Raw genomic sequence first — 13620 nt, 5'->3', positions numbered from 1 at the left:
CTCTGGAGCACGCCGAGGCTGCAGGCACAGCCCTGTGACACTTCTGGCTTCAGTGCTGCTTCAGCAGAAGAACAGCACTCAGAAAAACAAATTCGCATTGCAGAGATGCTTTAGCAGAATATTTATTCAATGCCATAGTGAAGGGCAAAACTCGGCACAAACATAAACTCTCAGTGCCTTGCTCACTGCTACACTGAGCCAAGGGGAACCCATTTCACAGTCTTGGGGGAGGAAGGTAAAGGCTGTTCTTTCGCTGTGTGACTGGACAGAGCTGGATGTGGATCCTGTGCACACACACATGAAGGACTTCCTTGTTTCTGGAAGTCCTATGATGACAGAAAATTTGTGTACAGGGGTCTTGGATGAAGCCATGGGCAGCTGCTGGGGCAGAGCAGACCCAGGGTACAAACCCTCCTGCCAAGCACCACAGGAGCTGTTAGAGCCATTAGTGCAATCAAGACAGTATCTGCTGCCTCCCTTAAGTCTATTTCCAACCCAAGGCTGTGACTGGCACAAACAACTGCCACTGGTGTTCCCAGGGGAACGCCGAAAAACCTCCCCCAGCCTCTGCCTAGGACACAGCTCCTTTCCAGAGCCCAGCTCCCAGGGGCAAACTGCTTAATTTTAGACTCTCATTTGGGTGGCTGCTGGAGGAGAAAACCTTGAGGAACAGATAGAGAGTAAACACCACTGAGTTTGTCATTGCTTCAAGTGAGCAGCTCCACAGTCAGAGGGGTCCCCGCAGGAGCTGATCACCAAACCCCATCCCAGGTGGGAGGAAGCCTATTCAGCTGTGACTCAGGCAGAGGAAGGCTGTGTCCCCCCAGTCACCTGGGGGTGAACCCCTGCAGCCACCCGTGGGCGCCTGCACCTATTCACAGAGAACATACCAAGAGAACCTAAAGTGCCACAACTTGAGTAGCATGGGAGGGAGGTGACCGTGAGACCCACCAGCCATCCTCACAGCCGCCCCTCGGGAAGGGACAGCGATCCCCTACAATAAATACGTTGCCGATGCCAGAGCTTACTTAAGTGCTACTCAGCAGAGGAAGACGGAGGCAAAGCCAGCACCGTGTTACCACCAGCCCTCCCGGCTCTCAAGTTGGGAAACTGGCAATACCAACACATGGTTCTAAGAGAAGGCATCAACAGGGCACTGGCTGCATCCCCAGGGGCCACACGAGACACCAGTGAGGACACCAGCCCTGCCTCCCCACTGCCCTCCCGACCCTACTGCCCCCCATGGCCAAGGTGCTGTGGCAAGGAGGCACAGCATTACCCAGCAGCCTGACCAGTTGCCCGTGGAGGTTTGGGACAAACAAACGTTAATAAAACTACTATATTAAAAGAGTCCTGCAGTGAGGCAGCACAGCACTGTGCCGCCACCTCTGCCAAGTGCTCTGTGGCCGGCGGCTCCCGGCGAGGTCGGCCACGTCCCAGCCTCACCCAGTACAAATGCTGGAGACGTGTCCCGGTCTGTTCTCAGAGACCAAAGCTCACCCAGAGAGCTGTGACCAAGTAGCAGCATTTGTGAGAAGCTGTGGGGCGCCCACCCTGCAGTGACCAGCTCGGGCTGCTGCCAGCCAGGCCCAGGAAGGGGCCCTCGGCTCTTACATTCTGTCTTTGAAGCGGATGCTCCAAGGAGGAAGCAGTTCCCGCTGCTGGGGTCCCTCCTGACTCAGCAGATGGGATTTGTGTGCCCAGAGCTTGTTTCTGTCACGCAGGGCTCAAAGCTCTGCAAGCTCCAGAGGTGGCTGCAGTGAGGAAGCTGCAGGAGCAGGTGTACCCGGGTTCAGCTTTTCTGGTTCATGAGCCAGGAGAAGAGCAGTTTCCTGGGCCTGGGTTTCCTGGCCTGCTGGACACGCACCGCGCGCGGGGAGCGCCACACCTTGATGGTGGTGTCGTCACTGGCTGTCAGGAGCAGCTCCTGCTCCACTGGGCTGAATGCCACCGAGTTGACCACGTTGTCATGCTGCAGTTTGGCCAGGCAGATGTTATAGTGCCGGTCCCAGATGTAGCCATGGCGGTCCTCTGCCCCACTGCAGGGGACAAGACACCGGTAAGGAGTCACCCCAGCAGCCTCCATCACCTGCTGCTCATGACCTCCTTCCTCCTGTGCAGGTGGAGGCAGAAGGTGCCCCAGCCTCCACCTGCACCCCATCACCCACAAACTTCAGCCTGGGCACCCCAGCTCCCTCTGGGATCCAGAGGCTGTTTGAAGTGCCCCTTCAACTCGCCCCATGGCACCTGCTGCCTGCAGGTCCTAAGAAGGCCACTTGCCACCCCCTGCCGAACATGCTACAGCCCAAAATTTCCCCTTTCCTCCCCGATTTCACAATAGGACCAGGGCACACAGCCTTTACCAGCAGCCTCTGATTCAGCCTCCCTGCTCTGTACAAACCTCCTGTTTCCTGCTCTGCTCACAACACACGGGAGTTCCCAGCACACAGACCAGCCCCGCTTGCACAAGCCACCCCACAGTGCTGGCCCCGAGGCCCTCCCAGACATTGGGTCAGGATCCTGCCCACCCCCCATTGCCCCACACCTTGCTACAAAATCCCTGCTGACATCCAGGAAGATGAAGAAGCATTCCTCGTTGGGCGTGTAGGCCCGATGCGCACGCAGGGCTCTTTTCACCTCCTTCATTGTCTTCAGGTCGAAGACGTGGAGATCAATCTCCTCAGCGATGGGGGGCGGCTGCATGGGGTCGGAGATGACACAGTCCCGAGGCCAGGCACGGCTGTTCACGTACAGGTACCTTGGGGAGGGGACAGAGGGGTCACCCTGCACCTCGCCACACGAGATGAAGCTCAGAGCCCCAGCTGTAATTGCACAGCACAGCCAGGCTGGGCAGGGACCGAGCAGCTTCTCTGGTCCTTAACAACCTGCAGCCCTGCTCACTAAAATCCAGGCTGAAACACAGGAATGTGTCGCTGAACCACTTCTTGCCCCGTTTGGAAAGGAAAGGGCCACCACAGTTTGGACAGTGGGCCCTAGGGGTGAGGTCAATCCTCTTTAATCCTGTTAAAAGCAATTTTAAGGATGGTGGCCTATCGATCTGCCTCAGGAACAAAACACATTAAGGTGAGCAGCTCCACCAGGAGCTCTTACAAGGCTCCATGTCTGACCCTGTCCTGAACAGGGCTCGGCAGCACAGCAGGAGGACAGCTTTCCTGCTGGGCATCATGCCATCAGCACCAGGACATAAATGGGATGTGAATGAGCAGAGCGGCCTATGCAGGCACTCTGCTTCATCTGCTGCAGGCATTTCTTCTCTGGTTCCTCCCCAAACCCCTAAGCCACCATCCCGCACCCCCCCGGTGTCCGAGGCCAGCACTGACGCCACCCCCCCTCCCCGCTCACCTGTGGTCAGGGGAGAGGCCCATCCCAATGATGTGCCCGTGGATGTCGATGACGTGATCCAAGGAGTCAAAGAACTCATCCGAGCGCCTCTCCTCCCCGAGCACTGGCCCGGCAGTTGTCATCTGATGAGGCAGGATCCTTTTAATCCCTTGGGGACAGAAAGCAAAAATCAGGCAGATCTGAGGCTGCTGCCAACAGACAATGGGGTGGGTGGAAGTCCCCAGGCTTCAAGAAGGGGCTTCCCTTTGTGCTTTTAAGGAAGGAGAACTGGCTGGCTAGCTGAGGACAGTGACAGGTCTGCTGTCCCTGCCAGACTCCTTCCAGCTCTCACAAACGGGCAGTGTCCTGGCTGAAAGCACCCCAAGTGACAGGCCGGCATGTTCAACCCCGGCCAGGGAGATGTCCAGCCCCAGGCTGGTGCAGCCACAGCTCGCTCCAAACCCAGCCCGTGCTGAAGCCAAGGAAGCTGCGCCAGCCCCCAAGACACTCCGCAGGAAGGCTTTTCTCTGAAATGAATCCTCAGGCTGGGCCCATTCCTTGCAATGCCCAGCCCGGAGGAGGCCCAGCAGATGCGCTAGCTGTGGCAGGGCTTTCCCCCACCACTGTCACACATCAGCCCAAGAAAACTGCAAGAACAGGGGTTTAAACCCAACTGGGCTCAAGTGCTTTACAGCTTTTGAACTTCCTGACCCACATGCTGTGTGTCAACCCTCTCCCAGCCCTAGACAGGTCCCAAACACAAACCATCAACAGCAGCTTCCTGGAGGACTCCTATGAGCCTCAGCAGCTCTTGGGCACACGTGGGCTTGATCCTCAGCAAATCCAAGAGGAGCTGAAGAGGGCCCATCCCATCCCTGCTGTGAGGGAATCGCTGCTGAACACCCTGGATTTTAACTCCCTCCCACACACCAAGGTCGGGGTGACACTACACTGCACCTCCAGTCCAAGCCCTTCACATCACTGCATCTGAACCCGGGCAGCTGAGGCCCTTCGCTCTTCCACCCAACTGGCACTGCCTGCCAGCACCTCCATCCTCGTTTCCACAGCACTACACTCCCAGTCCCAAACCCAGCTGTGCCCCCCCCACACACAAAGCAGTGGAACAGGCGGCTCTGCCAGTGACTCCAGCCTGCCTCTTGCACAAGGGAGACAGGAGCTCAAAGGAAATTGCTGCAGAAACACTGGCCACAGATGAGGTGAGATGCACCAATGCCCAGCAGCTCCCACCACCAGCTCCAGCCTGGCCAGAGATGAGCACAACAGCCAGCTCTTTCAAGTACTAGTTCCTTGGGGGCTGACAGCATCTGCAAAGAGGCTGGTTCGACACACAAACCGATGGGCAAACGTAACATTTTGCAGTGATTCACCGTTGGGAGAGGAGCCAAGCCAGGGTTTGTCCCTCCAAACAGCCAGTCTGTGCCGTGGGCACTGGCTGCCAGCCAGGGAGTCACCGGCGCTCAAAGCCACCAAACGCCGCGGCCCCGGGAGGCTGCGCTGGACGTCGGCAGAGCCTGAGGGCAGATGCTGCCCCTGCGCCCCGCTCTGCCTCCACACACTGCGCGTCCCGGCCCACGAGGCAGCGTCTGCTCAGGTCAGACCAGGCTGCAGCCACTGCTCATGGGGCTGAGCCAGGGCAGACCACCTGCCATGTATCTGAGCCAGCCCAGGGACCACCATGGCTGGCTGCAGACCCAGCCATGGACAGCAGCAGAGCTACACTTAGGCCAGATAACTTAGGTGGGCAAAGGCCAAGCGACTCTTCTCCAAGCCATCTACAGCTTTGGAAGCTGCCTTTCCCTGACTTACTGGGCTTTACTGGTACAGGACCAAGTAACAGGAAGGTTAGAAGAGCCTGCAGCAGGAAAGCAAGGCAGTTATTGTGCAAGCAGCAAAAGAATTGAAACTGTCTGGCTTTACAGAAGAGATTTCGTGCCCAGCAGCAGCTCCTCTTCCCTTCCCAAATTTCTACTGATCTGCCTGGTCCTTTCCACTGAACTCCTCTGGTAGCTTTAGGGGCTTTTGGAGAAGCAGCCAGACTACCTGCTTCTGCTCATCACTGCATTTATTTCTTGTAAATTCAGACTCTGCTTGTTCCAGGGCCTCAACAAGAGAGCCCCACATGAGCAAGGAAAGTCCTGACCAAAAAAAGGTCACCAGCAGCACCACTGCCTGGCTTGTGCTGTAACTACAGCCCCTTGTCCCCCACCGAGGAAGGTGACAAAGCACCAGCAAGCAGTCTCTTTGCCATGGAACAGCTCATAACCCACTGTGAAACTTCTCCAATGCCAGAACAAGGGTGCCCAAGCGTCTTGCTGAGGCTGAAAGGCCAAGTGATGCAGGGTGATCACATATCGGGCAGAGGGGGAGGCAGGCAAGGCACCGGGGCAGGCAGGGCTCTGTCTCCCAGTGCTCAGGAGACAGAGGAGCACTGTGCCAGCAACACACACGTGAACTCCAGGGTCCTCCAACGAGCCTTGCACTGGTGATCTCTCCACCCCACAAAACAACAAGACTGAGGCCCTTCCACATGCTCCTATCAAGGCAATCACCACCCTTCACATCTACCCACTTGTGTGTGACTTGTGGCTGATGTCCTTAAGTCAGGAGTTCCTTCTTATCTTCTGCTTAGCCCTTGCCACAACTTTCTTGTTTGGCCACGTGTCAAGCCTGGTAGCAACAAAACAACCCTCAGGCAAGCACTTGCAGGGTGGAACCCCCATCAGTCACTGGGGCATCTCAAAAGCCTCCCATATCAAGAATCCATTGGCCTGAGCAAAACTGGAACCCACTCACCACAAACAGGCAGCAAATAAAACAGGTCTTTTCCAGACTCAAATTCAGAGCGTAGCTGCAGCCCACGCCCCCAGGGAGGCTGGTGTGCCCCAGGCTCAGCCCACAGCCTTACCTATCTGGTGCGGTGAGTAGGTGAGGCACCCCGTGGTGAAGATTAAGTATTTTGTCTTGCTGTTGCTGTCCGTGGGGAGCAGGTTCGGCTCGGGCGGTTTAGTTCTGCTGCGTACAAACAGCTCAGCCACCTTTGTCTCCAACTCTGCCTCAGTCATGGCAGGCCTCACTCGGCCCTCCATGATATCATCAAAGAACTGCTGCAGCCCGTCCTCTGCCGTCACACCCCCTTCATCCGGCAATTCCTGTACTGCTGGCTCCAGAGTCTGCTTGGGCTTGGCCTCCTCTTCCTCGCTGTCACTGCCAAGATCAAAGACTGGGCAGGTGGAGGAAGCAGCCAGCTGCTCCTCATAGTCCAGGAGCAGGTCTGGGGAATCGTACCGGCTGCAGTCAGCCACCATCACGGTCCGGATTGTGCTGGCATTTAGGTTCTGGATTTTGAACAGTCTCTTCACTACATTCACATTCTCAGACTCTATGCCCTGCAAGCAGAAGGGAGAAGTAAGCAGGAACCGCTCCACTGGAGGGTCACTCCTACAGCTCAAACCAGAAACCACCTGCCCAGACGTTGAGCCCAGCAGTGGACACCAGGCACAGACAAATTCTCTTTGCACTGTTGCATGGAACACTGGCCATGAGAACTGGCCCAAGAGGCTGGACAGCTTGGCTGCACTCCTTCCCATCTTGGGGGTGGGTACACTGAGACAAAAAACTCCTGCAGGCAGACAACAGCAGAGAGGGAAACACAGAGGCCTGGCAGCCTTGCCTTCCCTGCCCAAGGTCATTAGCTGGCACTGCTTGGTGCTTTACAGGAATTTCAGGAACAGGCCTCTGTGATAAACACAGGTGCAGTGTGAAGTGCCACCCCTGGCCCACCAGCAGCAGAGGCAGGGGACTTCCCTCCTCCTGAAGTTTGCCTGTACCCCTCAGCAGGACCAGCCTGGTTATCTGCTCCCAGGCACAAGCAGGTCTTTTCCTGCTTGTGGTGCTCTGGTGGTCTGTGGCTGGACTTCAACACCCCCTGCCAAAGCAGGCAAGGTCCTTCCTCACCTCCTGGAGATGGAAGAGTTAATGCTGTAGTGTCAGCACAGCACAGAGATGTGGTTAAGGGAAGGGTCTCTGCTACCAGAGGATTACACCTGGGGCCAGCCTCGATCATGCTAAAAACCACAAATTGCCAGGATATGCATCTGTGAGATTGAGATCCAAGCAGCACATGTGCCAGAGAACGAACAAGCAGCAAAGAAGGAGTCTTAAGACCAGCACACACTGACCTCCTGGTCTCATCACAACATGAGAGACAGCACCTGCCCCACAGAAATGTCAGCAAGGACAGGCAGGGCTGAGCTCGGCCTCTCGGCTGCCTCCGGCTCCCGGGAGCAACGCACTGAGCTGCCAACTGGGAGAACAGCCATTGCTCAGACACACGCCAGACTGCAGCCAGCCCAGGCCCAGCAAGAACCCCAGCAACCCTGCTGCCGTTCAGCCACTCTCCTGTTGAGCAACACACGCTCTAAGGCACTGCAGTGGAGTCCTCATCCCAATTAATGGGGCAAGAGTTAATGGAATCTGGGGGTAGAGTTAGAATATTGCAACATAACACTGAGCATAGAGAAACCTCATGTAAGGGTTGCCTCAGGCTCAAGTTCCTGAGGGCAAGTCAGAGAAGACAAACAGGGAGGACAGGAGGCCTGGGCCATTCATCCCCACTCATGCCTCCTCCGCAGCTATTCCTCCCCAGGAGCCAGCAGGAAGCTGTGCTGCCTGTGGAGCTGGAACAAAGGCACCTCACCTGGAAAGCGTTGTTCAGCCACAGCACAGAGCAGGAGGTTATACGCCCAATCCGATGCAGATTGCCAGATATCAAGTTGGTTTCATTCAGCCAGCAGCCAAACACATCATAGGGCTTGTTCCTCACCCTGGAAAGCAGCGTGAAGTTCTCTGAAAGGGAGAGGAAATACAAGAGTGAGGCGATGGCTCCTGGCAAGGGCTCTGGAGAAACCGTGGCAGAAGACATGAGACATGGATTCCAGTCTGGCAGGAGAGGCACCAAGGCAGCACCTCCACCACTGAGTGACACTGCCCAACCACCGCCCAGCTCCAGTCGCTGCTCTGGAGGGAGATTATGTCTCTCTTCTACAGAGATGTGCGGAGAGAACGCACACACAAGGGAAACCACAAAAAAAAAAAAGGGGGGGGGGGGCCCACTCATGCCTCCTCCGCAGCTATTCCTCCCCAGGAGCCAGCAGGAAGCTGTGCTGCCTGTGGAGCTGGAACAAAGGCACCTCACCTGGAAAGCGTTGTTCAGCCACAGCACAGAGCAGGAGGTTATACGCCCAATCCGATGCAGATTGCCAGATATCAAGTTGGTTTCATTCAGCCAGCAGCCAAACACATCATAGGGCTTGTTCCTCACCCTGGAAAGCAGCGTGAAGTTCTCTGAAAGGGAGAGGAAATACAAGAGTGAGGCGATGGCTCCTGGCAAGGGCTCTGGAGAAACCGTGGCAGAAGACATGAGACATGGATTCCAGTCTGGCAGGAGAGGCACCAAGGCAGCACCTCCACCACTGAGTGACACTGCCCAACCACCGCCCAGCTCCAGTCGCTGCTCTGGAGGGAGATTATGTCTCTCTTCTACAGAGATGTGCGGAGAGAACGCACACACAAGGGAAACCACAAAAAAAAAAAAAAGGGGGGGGGGGGGAGCTAGATGGAGCCAGACCAGAGCACAATCAATCTCACAGCCTTTCTCCAAGCGTGGCCCAAAGCAGAAGAAACCCCCAAGGACAAGCCAAACACGTACAGAACTTCTTCACTCCCGCCCCCAGGGCTTAGGGTCTGAGCTGTCTTGCTCTTTCTGAGCAAGACAGCTGTGCATTTAGCAGCACTCCTTGATTTTTGGTGGAGTGGGACTGCAGCACAGAGACACCAAGAGATAACACAGTTCAGATTAGCAAATTTCATGAACTGCAGCAGAAGAGGTGACACAGACACAAATGAATACACCTCAGAAAGCCACCTGAGACCTCAGGGTGGGACTAGCACCACTTGAGTCAGAAACAGTGACTTCAAGACAGCAGGTAACGCAGACTTGCCCAGATTGTCACTTAGAACAGAAGTTAAGTGAGAATAAATATATGCCACGCTGCTTTTAGGTGATGCCATGCTGACCTGAGCAGAGATAAGGCTATCCAGAAGGTTTACCCTATGAAGCTGCATTTGGGACCCCTTGCACAGATGACTGAAAGCAGGACAAGCAGAGGACAAGGCCACTGCATGCCCAAAGAGGCAGGGAACCCAGCAGCCACCATTTCACATCTCCCAGGAAGCCCCAGTGAAGGCGAGGGTGGTAGTTACCCATGCTAATTACGGCAATCTCTCCTGAGGAGGAGTTGTGAGGTCCCACAAAGACACCTGACACCAAAAGGAGGGAGTCATCGGAGTTGAACTGGGAGAACTGCGTGTAGCTCCAGTTGTATGGTCTCATGTTGGAGCTGTGCTGCAGGGAGATGTCCAACTCATTGCTCCAGATCTAGAGACAGGTGGACAAACAGTCAGGAAGCTGTTGAGAAGCCTGAGAGGGGCTCCACTTTATCTGTTCTGCCAGCACGCACCAGGACAAGAGAAAAAAGTAGTATCAAACACCCTATTTAACTACACCCCAGTCCCAATTTTCCTGTCAATTGCCCTGATAGAAAACGGCCAACAGCTTTGAGAGCAGCTAAATGCAAGACTGCTGCTCCATCAGCTGGTGGAGGTGGTGTTGTGGCAGTGAGTGGTACTGTCACAGCTGGATTTTTCAGTGTGTTCAGAGATTTATCCCAAGACAATCACTCACGTGAGACAACTTTTGCAGTGGATCATTATCTCTGCACTCTTTGTTAGACCCAGGGCACAACAGGGGACTGATTTGCACCCAGAAAGCAGCCAGAGCCAGGCTGGCACCTTGGCACCTTCATGCAGACTGGAGCTGGAAGCCATAGCCCTCAAGGCTACATTTGCAAGAGTCATTAGTTCTGTGGTTTTGAGAACAACTCAGCATCCGCGGGAACCGGCCTAAGTCCAGAGACACCTGGTCAAACCTCTCCTCTCCACAGACTCCCTGAAGGCTGCTCTGGTGGCTAAACCCCACATTAAATCAAATCCGGAGGGGTTGTGCAGGGGACGCTGCCACTTTACCTTGACGGTACAGTCTTTGGAGCACGACGCAAACAAACAGCCAGAGTGGGAGAAGCTGAGGTGCAAAACCTGGTCATTGTGCTCCTTCAGGGCCTGCACTTCCACACACGGGATGGTGTCGTAGAGCCTCTGGAACTCGTCATACCAGGAGACAGCAGCTGTAACACACGAGCAGGGACACAGGACAGGAATGTAAGTGGAGGGAAGGAACGAGCTGAACACGGCAGCCACGGAATCAGTCTTTAATGAAGCGCAGTCTTGACCGCTGCTGGCAATGCCTGGGGCTCTGCTGGGGCCAAGGTCCCTGCGGCTTCCCCACTCCCACACACGAAAGAAAATATTTTCTTCCAGTGAACACACAACTCCACACCATGCCACTACTTTCTAAACCAGTACAGCCACTGCAAGAAAGATCCAGAGCACGGCTGTCGGCTACCTAACAAAAGCCTGGCTTAGGACAAAACAGCCATCGGAACTGCAGACATGCTGCGGCACAACACAAACAAATCTATCATGTGATGAGAGGGAAGCTGCTCCTCAGGGTACTGGGCTCCGCTCTGATTGTCTTTATCTTGCCTAACACAGAATTAAGAAGGTTCCAGAAAGGGTACGAGACCAGGAAGAAATGTCTCTATGAGATAAGAGACTAAAGAAAACACGAGAGAAGAACAGGAGCTGGACGCAGCGTGCCGAGACAGAAGAGGAGCCCCACAGCAGAAGAGCCTGGAGGACCCTTGCAGAAGTCACACTGATAGCCAAAAAAATCTTCTTTATTTGTCTCTTTATTAACAAAGTGCCCACTAAGGCAGCCTACAGACTTCTTGCAGCAGCAAATCCCGAGGAAGCAAAGAGGATTAGACACGTATATGGATAAGGGCCAATTTCCCTGGTTACACGGAACAGGACTGAAGGGTTTTTAGGAACCTGCTGCAGCCCAGGAGGCACCTGCTTCTGCAGGCAGGGAGGAGCTTGCTGCCAGGACATCCCACCACTGCTCATGAGGCAAAGGGCTTCATCCCTCTCTGAAGGGGATGGGCCATCTGGCTGGGAAGCAGGCTGGATAGATCCCATCTGGCCAAGCAACCCTTACAAGACCCACTGGATGCCACTCTCCAAACAGAGCTGCCCAGGGCAGGCAGGTTGGCTGGGAATTTCTCCCAACTCCTGCTTCAGCCCCCTCCTGGACCTGCCGGGAACCCCCTGGGCCCACTGCCTCGTGGAACGCTTTTACAGCTCCAGAAGTGCAGCCTGGGAGGTGCCCAAGTCACCGAATTGCACCAATCCCAATTAGTGCTAAAGAACAGGGCAAGCAACTTGCTAACTAACTCCAGGAGGCTGGCAGTGAATGAGCCTGGTCAAAGAGTCTCAGATAAAACATGAAGATAATGTTGTCAACCCCACAGAAATCCAGGGTCTGCGCAGTGAAGTCACACAGCTTGAGTCATCCCATCCACATCTCATCTCTTCTTAGGGCCCTTCTGCACTGGTGGGTGCACCCGGTGCAGGGGGACAGACTCCCCACTGTTTCATCCTTGGCATTTCTTCCTGTCCTTCTGTGACAACTGCAACTTGAGAGCAAGAAGCCAATTCCCTCTGCCATGGCCACTGCTGTGAGCCCCATGTACGTCCCTGGGGCGGAGGATGGAGCACGGCCCTCCCAGACCTCTCCAGAAGGCTGTGAACGGGCTTTTCAGCCTCCAAGAGAGACCCACCTTGGCAGCTCCTGTCAGCAGGTTCCCAGGCCTGGCTCAACTGGTGTGATAGCACTGGGTTACCCTTCCAGACCGCACTAAAGTGCTTCCAGCACCACACTCAGCAGGGAACAGACAACTGCTGCCCCCAAGACTGCCAACAGCTCTTCCCGGGGAAGGCCCTGCCAGGATCAGTTGATGCCGACTGTTAATGGGTCATTTTCCTACTGCCTGCCGAGGCCAAGATCAAGTCAGACCTGCCCTTGCAAAGTGGGTCAGATGCTGCCTTAGCTCTTGCCCACTGTACTATTAAATGCACGCCCACCTCCCTTGGCAGACAGCAGGCATACGCGGCCTCCCTCCACAGGGATGCTGCCTACATCTTATGGAAATGCTCTGATCCACTAATGTGCACTTGCAGCTCTTCCTAGTCTGGATGAAAAAGGGACAGAGCCTGAAGCAGAGGCTGGCTGCGAGGTCCCGATCAGGAAAAGCCAGCAGTGATTATCATGGAATCCAACTGGGCTGCGAGGTGGCAGCGCAGTGACTCACTGCGTCTCCTCAGCATCTCCCCCAGAGCAGCAGCGCCCAGACAAGCTGTGCAGTGGTTACCAGAGAGTACCCACCTAGAGAGAGCGCAGAGACCGCCTTTCTGTAAGGGAATTAAAGTTGGAAATGCTTCGAGTTATCCGATGCCCCTTTCTGGAGGGTCAGGCAGTGCCAGAGCCAGTGGCGTGCACACCACCCCCCTCGCCCGCGGCCCGCGAACATGTGTGGTTTAATGGCTCCGCCACCCATCACACCGGGGGACAGAGAGCCGAGCAGCCCCTCCCCAGCCCGGCACCACCGCCCTGCCCGCTCGGCCGGCCCCGCCAGCCCCTTCCCCCCGCGCCAGCGCACCTGGGTGCCGGGGCACCTCCCGGGAGACGCGGTAGTAGCGATAGAAGAGCTCCTTCCAGAGGAACTCGTCGCGGGCCACGGCGTGCCACTGCTGGCACACCAGCCCCACCGAGAGCACGTCTACGTGGTCCAGGTAGAGGAAGATCTCGTAGAGGACGCTGTCGGGGAGGAGGGGGCCGCCGCCCGCGTCCATCGTGTCATTCTGCCGCTGCGCCTGGAACCAAACGGGGGTGAGGCGAGGCCCGGCCCGGCGAGGCCCGGCCGCTCGCCCGCAGCCCCACACCGGGGGAACCCGCACCCGTACCGGGGCCCGCGACACCTCCGGCACCCCCGCCCCGGGCCGCGGCTCCGGCGCCCCGCTGCCCCCGCCTCCTCCCGCCGCGCTTCCGGCCTCCCCGCCCCGCGCTTCCGCTCCGGCCGCTCTGGCCGCCCCTCTCGGTGATCCTCCCCCTCCAGCCAATCACCGCGCCGCTTTCCGCAGCAGGCCGGAAAGGTCGAGCCCGGAGCTCCCCACCGCGCCCTAGGCGCAGCTAGCCGAGCGCGGCACGTTCGCTCGTCTCCAGCGGCCGCTCCGCCCCGCCCC

General features: G+C 56.5%; 1 protein-coding gene across 1 annotated transcript; it reads right to left on the bottom strand.

Annotated features, from left to right (window-relative positions):
- Positions 1 to 106: 106 nt before the first annotated feature.
- Positions 107 to 13397, bottom strand: FBXW5 (F-box and WD repeat domain containing 5). The gene is made up of 8 exons (XM_014949781.1): positions 13038 to 13397; positions 10447 to 10604; positions 9625 to 9799; positions 8558 to 8706; positions 6269 to 6749; positions 3364 to 3511; positions 2546 to 2758; positions 107 to 2039 (listed from the first exon to the last, which is right to left on the bottom strand). The coding sequence occupies exons 1-8, from the start codon at positions 13228 to 13230 to the stop codon at positions 1793 to 1795; spliced, it is 1764 nt and encodes a 587-aa protein (XP_014805267.1). The 5' UTR covers positions 13231 to 13397; the 3' UTR covers positions 107 to 1792.
- Between the last annotated feature and the right edge of the window lie 223 nt (positions 13398 to 13620).

This window comes from Calidris pugnax, unplaced genomic scaffold, assembly GCF_001431845.1.
Source record: "Calidris pugnax isolate Ruff unplaced genomic scaffold, ASM143184v1 scaffold192, whole genome shotgun sequence".
Lineage (NCBI taxonomy): Eukaryota > Metazoa > Chordata > Aves > Charadriiformes > Scolopacidae > Calidris > Calidris pugnax.
This window is presented reverse-complemented; position numbering and strand designations above follow the sequence as displayed.

Bases quoted from the DNA above. Each gene is read 5' to 3' on its own strand.
- FBXW5 (XM_014949781.1), bottom strand. From the start codon at position 13,230: ATGGACGCGGGCGGCGGCCCCCTCCTCCCCGACAGCGTCCTCTACGAG. The intron at 9,800-10,446 runs GTAAAGTGGCAG...ACCTGTCTCTAG, and splicing joins CCAAAGACTGTACCGTCAAG to ATCTGGAGCAATGAGTTGGA. The intron at 2,759-3,363 runs GTGAGCGGGGAG...CCCCTCCCCAAG, and splicing joins GGCCTCTCCCCTGACCACAG to GTACCTGTACGTGAACAGCC.